At 40.9% G+C, this 15317-nt stretch overlaps 1 protein-coding gene and 1 long non-coding RNA gene across 7 annotated transcripts in view; both read left to right on the plus strand.

Annotated features, from left to right (window-relative positions):
- The window catches only part of LOC118229712 (cAMP-specific 3',5'-cyclic phosphodiesterase 4B-like), a 110812-nt gene extending 104585 nt beyond the window's left edge, over positions 1–6227 (plus strand). For 4 of the 5 annotated variants that reach the window (XM_035421963.1, XM_035421964.1, XM_035421965.1 and 1 more), the window contains 8 exons: positions 341–519; positions 746–844; positions 1325–1489; positions 1750–1849; positions 2081–2235; positions 2358–2480; positions 2776–2958; positions 3273–6227. In XM_035421963.1, coding sequence (XP_035277854.1) covers positions 341–519; positions 746–844; positions 1325–1489; positions 1750–1849; positions 2081–2235; positions 2358–2480; positions 2776–2958; positions 3273–3647 — 1379 coding nt within the window. In that variant the 3' untranslated portion in view covers positions 3648–6227. The remainder of the gene's footprint in view (positions 1–340; positions 520–745; positions 845–1324; positions 1490–1749; positions 1850–2080; positions 2236–2357; positions 2481–2775; positions 2959–3272) is intronic. The other variant, XM_035421962.1, reaches the window with a different exon arrangement.
- Positions 6228–10518: 4291 nt separating this feature from the next.
- Positions 10519–12912, plus strand: LOC118230642. Of its 2 annotated transcripts, none has more exons than XR_004765892.1 (3): positions 10519–10647; positions 11581–11680; positions 12835–12912. It is a non-coding gene; the product is annotated as an uncharacterized LOC118230642 (long non-coding RNA). The 2 variants fall into 2 exon arrangements; XR_004765893.1 differs by lacking the exon at positions 12835–12912 and adding an exon at positions 12095–12302.
- The last annotated feature ends 2405 nt before the right edge of the window (positions 12913–15317 follow it).

A 15317-nucleotide genomic window follows, 5' to 3' on the forward strand; every position in this document is an offset into this window, starting at 1 on the left:
GGGTCCAAGCGTGTGTCTTGTTTTAGGTCTTCTCCGCAGCACCTGAATTGTTTGACGGAGCAAAACAAATGCTGCCATTGTCCAAAGAAATTAAGCTTGTGGTAAAAAGAGAAGTTCTCTCTCTGTTGCCTTACAACCAGAGGTACAGGTTATGAAGGAGATTGAAATTCAGACTGAGTAGCATTAGTAAATGAACCTCTGTGCCAGTTAAAGAGCAGGGTTATAGGGGTAATGAGATGAGCCAAAAGGCTGGTCAGACACCTTTCAGGCACAGTGAACCCTAAAGGACATCTAGTAACAGCGGTTTGTTGTCCTCTTCCTCCTGTGCCCCCCTCTACAGATAAGCAGAACGAGGTGGAGATCCCCCCTCCAGCACCCAAGGGCAGGGAGAAGAAGAAAAAGCAGCAGGTGATGACCCAGATCAGCGGGGTGAAGAAGGTGTCACACGGACCCGGCCTTTCCAACTGTGGGATCCCCCGATTCGGTGTCCGATCAGAAAAGGAAGACCAGTTGGGCAAGGTAAAGCCCTCATCCTAAATTGTTCAGTCAATTGCTCCCATATGATCGAAGATACAACATTATCTTAAATGGGACAGAGTTCATTGCATATAGGCATTTGAAGTAGTTTCACAGGATTTGTGTAGTATGACTTAAACTAGGATAACATTTGTTGAAGGTCAGATTGTGCCTTTCCCGTTCACTGGAAAGCAGTGCTTTGATTCTCACACTACCATCTCTTTGGAAGGAACTGGACGACCTGAACAAGTGGGGCCTGAACATCTTCCGAGTGTCAGAGTTCTCTAACCACAGACCGCTCACCTGTATCATGTACGCTATCTTCCAGGTGAGAGCCCACCTCAGCTATCTCTTTGAATTTATTTGAAATGCTTTTGCCTGCAGAGAGACTGAGCCAAGTATTAAGTAAGCACAGAGTAGAAAATTATGAACATTTTTTATATTTAATTTTGAAAATGAAGTAAAACACATTGTCTTATATTGGAACCAGAGCTGTGATAAACTATTGATAGTTTACTCTGTAATCCCTTGTTAGAACCAGCTTGCAGTTGTGTTACAAGAAGTGCTACTACAGAGGAGCAGTCTTATGCCAGTTGGATAGATTTAAGCCAAAGGCAATATCAAGGGAAAGAGTGAATCATCTTCTTGGCTGTCCTGCTAAAAGGACAGCAAAACCTTTTAATTGGTTCAGTCAGTTTAGCTCCACCCACTGTGAGATTCATGAAACTCAGTCCTCCCTCTCTAGCCCAGTTAGTTCTTGCATCCTCTTTAATAAGTCATTTCACCCCCGCCCCTCCCCCATACCCAGGAGAGAGAGCTGATGAAGACATTTAAGATCCCGGCTGACACCTTTGTGACCTTCATGATGACCCTGGAGGACCATTACCATAGCGACGTGGCATACCACAACAGCCTGCATGCCGCGGACGTGGCTCAGTCCACCCACATCCTCCTGTCCACACCGGCGCTGGATGTAAGCACCTTCATTCTTCCTCTTGGCCCGCAGGCTTGCCCACACCACCTGTCTTCTGCCTGCTTCATCCAGCTCAGGGCTTTTTTCAGCTCCAGTTTAATATGCATTTTAAAGAATACATTCAGTGTAAAAACTATCTTTCTCACCAGCCACTGGTGTAGATAAAACGCCCTCTGTGATCTAAAGTATGATATATCATTTGATTTGAAATTTTGAAACTCATGATATGCCCCCCCCGTCCCCCACCCTGCCCTCTCCAGGCTGTCTTCACAGATCTGGAGATCCTTGCCGCCATCTTTGCTGCCGCAATCCATGACGTGGACCACCCTGGAGTCTCCAACCAGTTCCTGATCAACACCAGTGAGTTCCCCTACTGGAAGCTCATTCTCATGGTTAACCAGCTGATCAGCTCTGTACTCTAGACATTTAAAGATATGTCCCTCTGCTATTGAAGCTGAAGCTTAAATATAAGTTTCATAAATGAGATTTTATGCATTTTGCCGGGGGGCAGGATGAATAAGGGAAATAACTGTGACAGTGGATGTTCCGACCGGTCCTGACCGGGTTCCTCTCTTGCGTCCTTTTCCCCAGACTCGGAGCTGGCCCTCATGTACAATGATGAGTCGGTGCTGGAGAACCATCACCTGGCTGTGGGCTTCAAGCTCCTGCAGGAGGAGAACTGCGACATCTTCCAGAACCTGAGCAAGAAGCAGCGGCAGTCCCTCAGGAAGATGGTCATCGACATGGTGAGCCCCGCTCTACCCCTCAAACGGTCACAGACCATTTGTAGTTGCCGAGGCACGGAGCCGGTTTATGTGTGGTTGCCAGGACACAGACCTGACAGAATTGTGTGTTGTGATTCTTCCAGGTGTTAGCGACTGACATGTCTAAGCACATGAGCTTGCTGGCAGACCTGAAAACCATGGTGGAGACCAAGAAGGTGACCAGCTCTGGAGTGCTTCTGCTGGACAACTACACAGACAGAATACAGGTATGATCCTATCAACCTCAGCTGTTCGTAAAGTGCATGTCTAAACCCTGAATGACTCAAGGCTTAATATATAAAGATCATTTTTCAGTGTTCCGAACATCCTGAGTCCTCACAAAAGTAAAATAAAGGACTTGATAGAGCTTTGAGAAAACAAAATGATGTTCTGTGATACTTATGATTGGGCTGCTCTACAGTTTCTATGGTTCCTTGAATTTAGGAGGAGAAGTATTGTTTGTATATTGTGGTGACATGTGAGCTTACCCCTGTCTCCCTTTCTCTGTTGCCTGGGAAACAGGTCCTTCGTAACATGGTGCACTGTGCTGACCTCAGTAATCCCACCAAGTCCCTGGAGCTGTACCGGCAGTGGACCGACCGCATCATGGACGAGTTCTTCCACCAGGGCGACAAAGAACGGGAGAGGGGCATGGAGATCAGCCCCATGTGTGACAAACACACGGCCTCTGTGGAAAAATCACAGGTGTGTGTGTATGTCTGTGTGTGTGCGCGTGTTTTGTCAGCTACTTGTATAGATGTATACCAGTAACATAATATACTTTTTTGTTTATACCGTATAGTGCCAGTTTACCAGTAAAGTAGTTTTACTAAACTGAAGCCAAATAAAAGTAAAGACCATCTTCAGAACTTTTAGAACTTCTAATTCTTGAGCTAACACTGAGAGGACTACACCCCCCGTGACTACTGCTTGTTAGCCTGAAGCTTTCATAATTTTTGGGCGCAGTGCTTATTTGGAATTTATGTGTAGCCTAATGTGCAACTGTGTTGTGGTGACAGGTGGGCTTCATTGACTACATCGTGCACCCTCTGTGGGAGACGTGGGGGGACCTGGTGCACCCCGACGCCCAGGACATCCTGGATACCCTGGAGGACAACCGGAACTGGTACCAGAGCATGATCCCCCAGAGCCCGTCCCCGCCATTTTACGAGCCGGACAAAGGCCAGGCCGGCAGCGGGGGGGACAAGTTCCAGTTTGAGCTGACGCTGGAGGAGGAGGAGGGCGACTCCGAGGAAGGCACGGAGCGGGACGAGGAGTACAGCCAGGGCGAGGAGGGGGCGACGCACTCCTCGGTGGACTATGACTGCGAAGGCGAGGAGCCCGCCGCTCACATAGAGATCATCACACAGGACGCCTCGCCTGTCGACACATAGCACGGCGGGAACGGCGGAACGGCGAGCTGCATTCGGAGGAGAAACACTCCTTTTTTTTCCAGAAGCCTCGGTGGTTGACTTTTGAGTCAGCGGAGGCGCTAGTCCTCCTGTCCAAAGGGGGCGCACTTGCCTCTGGAGCCGGGACCAGGACAGTCGATGAAGGAGCTCTCAGGAAACTGCTACAGTCACTTGGGCCCCAATGGGCAAATGGAACACTTTACGCGGCCCAATGGAAGGATCTGGGGCCGCTGGAGTGGATGAGCCTGACATTATCGAGATCTTATTTTTGGGGTTTGTGGTGACTTTTTATGAGGGGATGTCCTGAGGTAGCATATGAACTACTGATATACAGGTATTTGTAATGCAAAGAGTTCACTCTTCTTGTAACATTTGTCTAAAGACTTTGTGTGCCTTTTTTTACAATTGTCTTTTTAAAGTTCTGTTTCTATTTATTGAACACATTTTAGTAGATTTGAATGGTGAAGTGTTTTGACAGATGGCTGAAGAGGAGAATATTTTTATCTCTTAAATGAAGAATGAATGCAAAGTCTTCCTTATTAATTTTATTGGGCAATACCTGAGTGAACGGAGGCACTGTCTTTACAGAATAAATTCCACAAACGTGGCGTAATATATAGTACTCATTTCATATGGGTGGGATATTGGGAAAGGGAAATGCTTTACAACAAGCACAGCTTCATTATTTAATTATACCTAATCATAAGATACTCATGAAAATAAAAAGTACGTCTATTGCCATTTATGCCACAGATTTTGTCAGGGTAAAGTAGTAATGTTCAAAACATTTAAGAAATTAGTTTATTTTTGTGTTAATTGTATTTGTTTCATTTGCACTGTACATATTCTTGTGGAGAAAACAATGCTTCTTTTATCAGCCAATTATTTTGCCTCTGGTAAAATGAACATGAAATTCCGACGATGTCAGGAAGCAAGGAAAAACGCAAATTCGGGAGGATAAAAGCACTTTGACGCGATACGTCTCTGATCAAAATGAACGTTTAGTCTCACTGGAAATGAGAATGCCTCACATTAATTGAATTAATCAAAACTGTTCCCTGTATCTGATATCAACAATGTAAGTCACTTCCTCGCTAACCGCTAATTAGCCGCTCTCAAAAGGCATAAAGCCAACCCATTGTGTGTTAACGCAATGAGCTCTTTCCCTTTCAATATAGTCACGTCAATTCAGAGAGATAATGGACACTTCACTTCAAAATATGTGGTTGTGGCCATGCTCACTGCCAAAAAAAAAAAAGACGAAAATTAGAAGCAATTGGGTATCGCTTGGCTTCACTGACACAAGCGTGTTATATTCATTTACACCAGAGGCATTACTCTTACTGATACTGTAGCACATCTCCTAATGTCTCACAATCTGTATTTGATTCTCCAACATCGTCTAGAACTCTGCACATATCAAGAACAGAAAGCAACCAAAAAGAACAGAAGCCTTCCATAGAAAAAGTGTTTGTGCTGGTGCAATATGTGAGGGAGCTATAAGAAAAATGCTTTAAAAAAACTGCATTTATTCCTGAAAAAACAAAGCCTATCCTTTGTTCTCTCCATTGCCATCTTGAGGTACTTCAACTCCAGTGTCTTTCACTGTCGTGTTGGCGTGAATTTGGCAAGCTGAAAAAAGCATTTCAGCATTAACAAAAGACAAATTTGTCATCATCAATGCCTTGTCTTCACACTTGGGAGTGAAGATTTAGCCACACATTGCCCGCCCTCAAGCTTTGCACGAGCCCTTGTTCGTCCTTTGCTGTTTATAACAGTGGTATTTATTACTTTATCTATAAATGTTCATTGTAAATGTATTTTAATTTATATGCACAAGCATTACCTGGGATGGGTGGTGTTAATGTGTCCTGGCTCAGACCAAGGAGCCATTTTGATTCTGTAGTATGTTTATGTTTTTTTTATTTATATATTGCACAAAATTTTTAGTGCCCTGAACAGTGGCTATAAGACATACGTAACCCATGGGAGTCAAGGTGGTCTAGGTGAAGGAAGAATTTGTTTGATGTTGTAATTAAGCTATATAGTGCTTGTAGCACCTGAACTCTAACAATGCAGCATTTTGAATGCAGATTGCTGGCATTCCGTGAAATTCCAGTTGACGGGAAGTGATAGGAAATCCACATACAGCGTAACCGTTCAGAAAATGTAGAGCGGGATGATGATGCTGGTGGCATGTTTCAATTTCTCTGAATGCCAGTGTGAATTTCATATGATATCCATTACAAAAATGTGATCTCATGTAATTATTGTGCTAATGTGAACTGTTCTCTGACCAAACTTGTTAGCAGTTTTTAAATTCAGATAGTTTGTTTTACATTATAATCTATGTTAAAGCTTTTGGTCCAAATGGTTAGTCAGAATAACACTATCTGCATGACCAATGGGTTTGTATGTCTGTTGAATACTGCGTTGTTCCAGGTGGATATTTTAATATTTTTTAAAATGATTCACACAATGTATGGTATACTATTGTATATTGTGTCAACAAAATCTTAAATACTTTTTCTACGAAATTATTAAAACAAAGCATGAATGAAATGATTCTGTATTTGTCTTTCATATGTATCAACATTATCTCCCACAGTTACTTTATGTATTTATATCTCACCTTTCATACATGACTGTAACTCAAAGTGCTTTACAGAAATAGAACCAAAAAAGCATATTGTATAAAAAGATTTTAAGTAAACCGACTTTTTGGGCAATCCAGCAGTGGGTAACCTTTGTCTGCTTGGTATGGTGTACTGTATGCATGTCTTCACCAACCCACATCTTCCAATAATACCAATAGTATTTCGGTTCTAAAACTAAGTAGGAGCCAATCTAGGAATTGGACTACTGGAGTAATATGATCCCACTTATTTTTTTCTCGTACCCAATAGCTCAGTGTAGTTATAATAAAAGCATGATGTTCTCAGCATCTGACAGTGTTAATATCTTTGCTGTATTTCAAAGAGGATACAAACTTTTGGTGTCTTTGGTAACATTACCACCATACCAAAGTCAAGCAGATGTTGGCTTGGTTAGTACTCGGATGGGAGACCTCCTGGGAAAACTGCTGGAAGTGGTGTTGCTGGACCAGTAGGGATTGATCTTCCCTCTGGTCAAATAAACCGCAAAGTGGACAGTGTGCTGTTTGAGATGACATTCGGATGAGACATTAAACCGAGGTCCTGACTCACTGTGGTAATTAAAGATCCCATGGCACTCAGTGCAAAGAGTAGGGGGGTTCCCGGTGTCCTGGCCGAATTCCCAAGCTGGCTCTCTCAACCTGCCACCTAATCGTCGCTTAGTTTCATTGGCTCAGAAATCGTTCTCACTCTCTCCACCTGAACGGATGTGCAGTGCAAATTCTGGTGCAAAATGGCTTCCATGCATCACCTAGGTGAGTGCTACACATTGGTGGTGGTTGAGGGGAGTTTCCCCCTCATCACTGTAAAGTGCTTTGAGTGTGAGAAAAGAGCTATGCAAGGCATTATTATTATTATTATTATTATTATTGTTGTTTTTATAAAAGGTTCATCACTATTACTTCTGTCATTAATGTTCTAGTATATCAAACAGCTTTCCTTGTCGGCTTTGTTTGTGAAGACATTGATAGAATGTGCAAAGGAAGCACAGACTTTTGGCCACCGTGCCTTTTTCCTGCCTGTTGTCACTCTCCCATGGCCTTGCTGTCAGCCAACTGAGATACAGATCGGTCAGAAATGCTAAGCTTCCGAAGTATGGATGATAACTGGCTGTTAAGCATGGCAGCCGCACCAAGGGACGTGCCTGAAACGGGGTTGTATGTTGCTAAGCAGGCTTGGAAATAAGCATACAATTAAATTATGGGATGCCCCTTAGCTCCGTTCCATACAATATCAATAAGAATGAAAACAAAAATAGTAAGACTGAATTTGTTTTGCATCATAATTTTAAGCCTAGCCTTTTTTCAATTAGGGAACAAAGCCAAGGGAGATCCCATAATTTCTTTGCATGCTATTTATACAAAGTGATTTTTGTCAGTTATTCTCTTGTTATATTTCTATATTGCAGATAAAACCATTTTGCTTTTTTATTCATAAGAAAATGTTTCATTTAAAGAAACCCTCAAGGGGCGAGGGGTAAGGACAAAAAACAATTTCCATTAAAACATACAAATATTTTGTACAACATTTTTCGATGCCAGTACATGTAAGTCTTGCTGATAGTCTTCCTGCAGGTGTTCCTTTTCTGCAGACAGTATGATATTGTCTCCTGTGACTGGAATAGCAATGGGTTTTACATTCACTGTCCATGTCCCTTGAATAGTCAGAATCATTACTTAGATATGCTGTAATATGTGCCTATATTTGCCTTCTAGATGTCAAAATAATTTTCCCTTTTGTGACAGATTGAAACCAACATGCTCAGCTTGGAGAGCCACCATTTATGAAGGTAAGATGACCAGAATGCTATGACCATTTTGCATTTTAATATGACCTTGCTGTCCCCAAAGTATACCTCACCTGAGAACAATCACATACAAATTATCACTGGCCAACAAGAACATAAAAAATCTTAGCCCAAGGCAACTGAATAAGACTCAGCAGTGAGGCTAATAAAAAGATTGTAAGACTACAACTCTTCTGTTTGTTCAGTTCAATGAAGTGAACTCTGCGATGTGCATGAAGTGACACAGGGCAGTTTTTTCCACCATGGTTGAGACTTTCCAGTTACTAAGAGATTGGAAAAGTTTGTTATAGAAACACGGCGAGGTTATGTGAACTATGGGATGCTGACGTCAAAGCCACGGTTAGGAGCCCAAATTAAAACCATCCCTGGAATGGAAATGTGTAAACCATAAATGCACGGGTGCAGGAAGCGTTCTGGATCACACCAACATGGGGGCAGCCAGAGCTGTCCTGTCTCTTCCCCCTGAAATGTATTCACCAACCACAAATTTGATCATGGCTTGGCATGAAAATACTGAAGTGAGCCAGATGTGCAAATGATAATTACATAAAAAATGTATCCAAGGAATAAAGGGATGTCATTTGGCATACCTCAGGACTGAGTGAGGGCTGTATGAGCCTTGTAATTTTAAGCAGTAAATCAAATCACATGATCCTGAGACAGGCCTAGGTTTTGCCCCTGGTCTATTTGACAGTAGTTTAGAGAGGTTGCTGATGGCCTGAGGTTCATTTAAGGGTTGATGCAAGGGTGCTTCCTATTATTTTATATTTATGGCTGCAGGGCTATGCTGTGGACACATTCTGTTCAATTCAACCATATTTGTGTAATGTTTTTTCACAGAGACGTTGTCACAAAGGAAAAATCGGAAAGACTTAAGACCTGACATGCTCAATACTGATACTCCTCAATGGGAAGAAACAAATGCTTAAACAGTGGCAAAAAAAAAATGCAGTGGGAGGTAATCTCAGAAGGACTCTGCATTAGAGAGAGAACAGGTTTACTGTAGTGTCAATGACTAAGCTTGATCTAAACCCCAGCATCATTCAATTTAAAACACCATAACTTGCTCATACCCTGTGTTTATAAACAGTAACTCTCAAAATTCCCAGAAATGATTGCTTCTTGGAAATGACTGCTATTATCAGCTACTGTAACTAATGTTAACTAATGGAATTTTTGGAAACCAGTTATTTGAGTGCTTAGAATGGTCTGATAGAACCGATGAAGGACAGCTCCGGTGTCCCAGTTCTCAGAAAGGGACATTTGAGCACCTTGTCAGCCCTGACAGCTTCTGAGTGGGTTTAATTCAGGTCATGGCATTGCTAAAAGCATGGCTGCGACAGAATGTTATTTGCTGATGTAATGCCACTGTCAACCTGCATCAGAACCTGCTAACACATGCAGTCTTTCTTGGACAATATTCCTGAGAGTGGCTGTTTTTGTCATGCACATGGAGTCTCCTTTGATTTTGTAACAAATGGCTAAATGTTCAGTGAAAGAAATTTGCTCCAACTGACTAAACTGTCAGCAAAGACAAAGACCGTGAATGCTCTTGCAGGGGGAATCGGCTGCCTTCTGTGAGTTTGCCTTAAATAGTGAAATGCACGATGATGTAGGCTACAGTACAATGTACAATGCCACCATATAAGGATAATTGAGAGCGTTAAGTGGGAGGAGTCATAAAGGTCGTTTGTGGGCGCACAATTTATGGATATTTGTGATTTATAAATGAAATGTGCTTATGTGTGATTTTCATTTGTACGCACATTTTATGAATTGTGTACGCACAATTTTTAAGTGGTCTTGCCATAAAATGTAGGATGAAATCTATGCTAATTCTATGAATGAGGCCCCTGGTTCCTTCATGGATCATTCCGCAATGCTGCCACCGCTTTCATTTCTCTTTTCAACTCTTTTAGTAACTTGCTTTCGATCACTCAGATGGGAGGTCCTTGGAGAGCATGCCCAAGTGGATCAATGCTGTAGTTGGCTCATGGCTACTACAGGGCCCAGTGCTGAAAATGGTTGAATAGGAGTATCTGCAGCAGCTTCAGGTAAGTTCACAACTTACTGAGAGCTGAACCAAATGAATGAATCGCTACATGGAGGTGAGTCAGTTTCTTTCAAAAAGATTTGTTCAAAAAGAATGAATCGTTCACGAGCCACACATCAAGTCATTTTGAAACTGAATTTCTACAAAATTTTTACAAGATGAATTTTGTTTTGATTGGATTTGACGGATTGGAAAATTTAATTGAATTCACAGTTTAAAATTCTAATATATAAAAAATTAAAATCCGCTAAATTCAGTGTAAATTCAATTCTTCTTGAACGTTATTTCCTTCCAAGTTCTGTCATCTTCCTGTCAATTTTTACGATCACATAACGTGTGAGTTGAGACGTTGCTTGCATGTTGACTGTTGCTGATCTCAAGATCTTTGTTTTTCCGTCGACGTGGAAGACAAAATTGGACTGCTAAGACGGACCCTCTACTGGTAGACTTTGTAACATTAGTTTGGGGGTAAGTATTACCTCGTCTACTGCTCGAAATCGAGCTGTTTGCAAAATTAGTTAATGTTAGCACACGAAACCCAAACTACAGCTAAAATAGTTAACCAGCTAACTAGTAGCAACCTGCTAACGTTTGCCTCTCTCCAATAAATCTGTCAGCACTATTAGTAGCGCTAGCTATAAGCTACATTAGGCTACATTACATGCCATCTAGCTCCAGCTACTGCTGCAATAACAAACGGACAGCATAAACTAATGTTTGGCGTGTATTTATAAATAAACAGAAAGAGAGAGAGGGGAGAGACTGTAGTCTAGCTGTACCTATTGTGTTTGCTTACATTTCACTTGTTACCTAACTAACTTTCTAAAATTTGTGATAATGATAGCAGGTAGCCTATAATCTAGTGCTCAGCAGGTGCAAAGGTAGGTGTGTATGTACTGTAAGGCTGTTGTTTTTTTTTGAGGGCACCATGGGAATAAAGATTTTGACTTTAACCAGCTGCCACTGGTTTAGGGAAAGCGCCTACGTGTATGACGCTTGTGTTAATTGAGTGGGTGTCAACAACAATGCAAATCTCAAAGGGTCATACAAGAAACTGAAGGAATGTTGAATGCTGTACTAACACAATACTTTTGTGTCTGATTGTGTCTCTCTGATTCCTTCATAAAACCATTGTTTTTAGGCTTATCTTGTTGACAAAAAATGTAGAGAGAACTGAGAAAAATTCAACATTATGATTGTGAGTTGTGAGTTGTGAGTTTTGTATTAGTATTTGAACTGTAAAGAGAATAGAAATGCAATGGAAACATGCTAATGAATGGTAGAAATACCTATAGAATACTCCCCTCTGCACTAAAAAAATGTTTTTTTATAATTATACATTCATCTTGGTTAGAGCCTACTGTGCTGAGGCAAGTGATTGTATTGTTTGTTGCTGTACAGACCCAGCGCAGATGTCATAGTGGCATGAGTCACGACTAAAAGAGAATCAGTGAACTGGATCCGTCACATACTTCAAAGAAGAGATTTGACGTCCTGTGAGGTGAATGACATTTTGGTCTATGATTTAGAAGATTGTTTCAGCGTCATGCTTTTGTTAACTTAATGTAGCTGAGGTGGTTAGAGTTACAGTGACGAAACTAATACTTTCAGGGCTGTGGCGAGACTTAAGCTTTGTATTGGTTCAGTTTAATAACACACGAGTGGAAGGCATGGATGAAACTATTGAAGGAGGTGAGGTATCTGACTGTCTGTTCCAGGAGAAGTAAAGTTAACTTGAGATATATAAATAATAATTCATCAAAATTTCTTAAAATTGCATGCACATTTGGAGTGCCATTATTATATTTTACTGCGCAGAGTTTAATTAAAATTTGAATAAAATTTCACAAAAATAATTGCATTCTCGAGTATCATGGTTATGGTTCCATGTTGATCTCTAACATTTTTTTTACAGAAGACATTGCTTATTAACAGGCCTTGTTCCCCAAATGGGAGCTTGATGAATTTTCTTTCCTTGCCTTGAGCTTGTGAACTAAATGACCTCTACCTCCTGAAATAATCTTGAGAGGCAAAGGATGTACCACTGAGAAGCCTTCTACCGTATCCACCACCAACTAATGCCCTCCAGGCTTTATGCTGTTATCACTGCACACACTTAACTGTTCCTTTTTTCTATATGTAATTTATGCATATACTAGTAATGAGTAGGTGTAATGAATCTAATTTCAGCAGTCAACATCTAATCCTGAAACTTTTGGTCTGAATCTTACCGATTGTTATGAGCAATGCATGAGAGGTTTTTGTTTTTGAAAAACAGTGCACTTGTATCAGAACTTAACACTGTGCTTTTGCTTGTTCTTGTTCTCCCATTAAATAGAAACAAGTAGGCAATTTATGGGAATTGGATTTTATTTTGAACATTGTTCTTGAAAAATCTAAATTTTGTTGCGTAGGCTAATTAGATGTAGATGTGTGGATATCGGAATAGTAATGACTCATGATGACTAGGTGATTATGAACCGTGTTCCAGGCAATGTTGCTGCCTTGGATACACAGTCAGCATGAGAAGGTGGTGGGAGTTACCATTTAAAGTTTAAACTTGATATACAAGTTGATACATCTATAAGTTGGCTTCTGTCCTATCTTTACAATGTCAGTAACTATCTGCAAATGTATTCCAATGACCTTTTGAAGGCGTTACCAGGCAGAGAAGTCAGCATCTGATTCTGAGCATGCTGGAGTATTATTGCTGAGGCCCAGTTGAGTAGTCCAGAAAAAAGGCAGAAAGAAGGCTTTAAAAGGCAAGTAAAGTTCAATGAGCAAATGCACCACGCACAAGATGGTGAGTAGGGAAAAACACCTGTGGGGAATTCACAGGACTGCAGTCTGATTGACTAGGCTATATGCACATGGTAAAAACATTTGCTCAAAAATTCTAGTGAAGATAGGCAATACAGGGGAGTGGTTATGTGACTGTTAAAACTATTGGCCAAGTTATTTTATGTGTAATTTACTTTTTTTAAATGAACTCCAAAATGAAAGTGTCTCTGTGTTTGAGTGTCTGCTAAGCAAATATGAAATGCACTGTGAATGCCTGTCCTGGTGTATTTAAAGTGATTTGATCATGGATGCTGGTATGTTTCAAGATGTTGGGTAGATGGTCAACCAGTAAAATTCCTTCTGGGAACACTGTCTTACTTGTTTATAGATCTCTATCCAGTTTCGAATGTTAAACCTTGGTCACATTACAAAATACCTTGAGTGCAGTTTTGGATCATTGTATTCATACAGTATCCTCTAAAACTCAGTTTGGTCTATGGTCTCTAAAAAGTTGACGTAAATCATGACCCCTTCCTCCTTCATAATGTAGCACTATAATAATGTAGCTAGTAACAGCACAGATTCAGCAAAACAGTTTCATAAGAAACAGATGGTAATCTGTCTTTCGGCATCTAAAAGATTGGCTGCCTCCTTTCTGTATAGTTTAGACAGTACATACATTTCACCCCTCTTCTATCATAACAAGAGTAGAAATAATGTATTAACTAACATGTATAATGTTTGCTTGATCTCTGTGCAATGTTGGACATGTCCTTAAAGCTCATGAGTTATTTTCTTGGTTTTACTACAAAGCGTGGTCTGGAAGAGCCTTCTTGGCGCTAGTTCTTTGGGATCTGGCAGAGGGCACATGGTGCATATGTATTTTAGTTATAACAGAATAGAGAGCAACATATTGAAATTAGCCACTGTTAAATGTTGAAAAGTTTTAAAAGAACATGATTTCATGTAAATGTAAACAAAGCCATAGGATGGAAGGATATTCACTTAAACTGATTCTGTAGCTGAAGCTCATTTAGAAGGTGTATACTGTACAGTAAATTGATAAAAAAAAGTACCCCGGGGAACCAGTTTGGTATTAAGGAGTGATTACTCTAAAGGGAAATTGATTTGTAGTATGTCTTCAAACACTTAAAAATTTTCCCCAGGGGAAAAAAAAAAACATTTTGCTACACAATTAGATATGTTGATAAAATGTACAGGTAGTATCTTGGATGTTCTTGCTCCCTTGTACACATGTAGGATCATGGCTGAAATCATTAGGTTAACCTTTATCTAACATAACATACATCTCCTCAGACAGAGCCACTGCTGGCGCAGTGCTAACATGTCAGCCATAGTACATATGGCATAGCTGTGCTATGCGCAGACCAAAGGCAAAATCTCTCTGATCTCTTACTGTGGAGTTTAATCATTCATGGCTCTCTGCTGTTGACATTAACTGCCAAATGACAAGAGCATGGGAAATGGATGGTGTTGTGATATGTTGTCCCTGTCAAGCCAGACCTTTACCATTTGATAAGTTTAGCATTACATTATAGTACATTACAATCATTTGGCAGATACTCTTATCCAGAGCGACAAACAACCGTGGAAAACATCAGTGTTCAGCAATTGACGAAAAGGTGCCTGGTCAGATAATATTATAAAACCATCTTGCAGATGGCTTTATGTACCCAGCTAACTGAACATCCAGGATGCATACATGATAAATGCTAAATGGAAGACGCTTGAGGGTATACTCATCCAGGGGTGTGTGAAATGCCTTTTGCCGTCATTTTAGACATGGACTTGGGCTATTACAAGGAACTGTTGAATTAAAGGCATGCTGGCAAGCAGTGTGTGGAAAAAAATAAAGGAAAGAGAGACCGGACCAAACCGTAATATTTGTTCATCCTTTGTATGAAAAATGTGAATAAATAAATAAAAATGCATGAATCAGCTTTTTAAGATTTTACTTATTCAGTCATCGCTTGACTCTCCAGGGCCAGGATTGGGGACCACTGCTGTGGTAATTACATTTAATTAGGCTACGTAATTAACTAGGGGGAAAAAAATAATGTTTTGGTGACTTGTGGAACCCGTATTAGCATAGGCGTTAGGAGTGTATTTGGAACTGGTTGTATCTAGTTCGAACAGAACCTAAGAGAGCTGGATAAAATTCTGCCACCACCCCCCAGCTGGCACACTTTCCCTTCACCCTTATTTAACGTGGCGTACTGCCTTGGGGGAGTACGCTGCCAGGTGTGCAGGCTTTGATGTGTCAATGTGTGGGAGTGCCCTACATTCACAACGACTCTTTGTGGCCCCCTTGAACATGGATGAGCTGCATTGACCCT

The sequence above is a fragment of the Anguilla anguilla genome, chromosome 6 (assembly GCF_013347855.1).
Source record: "Anguilla anguilla isolate fAngAng1 chromosome 6, fAngAng1.pri, whole genome shotgun sequence".
NCBI classification, from domain to species: Eukaryota; Metazoa; Chordata; class Actinopteri; order Anguilliformes; family Anguillidae; genus Anguilla; species Anguilla anguilla.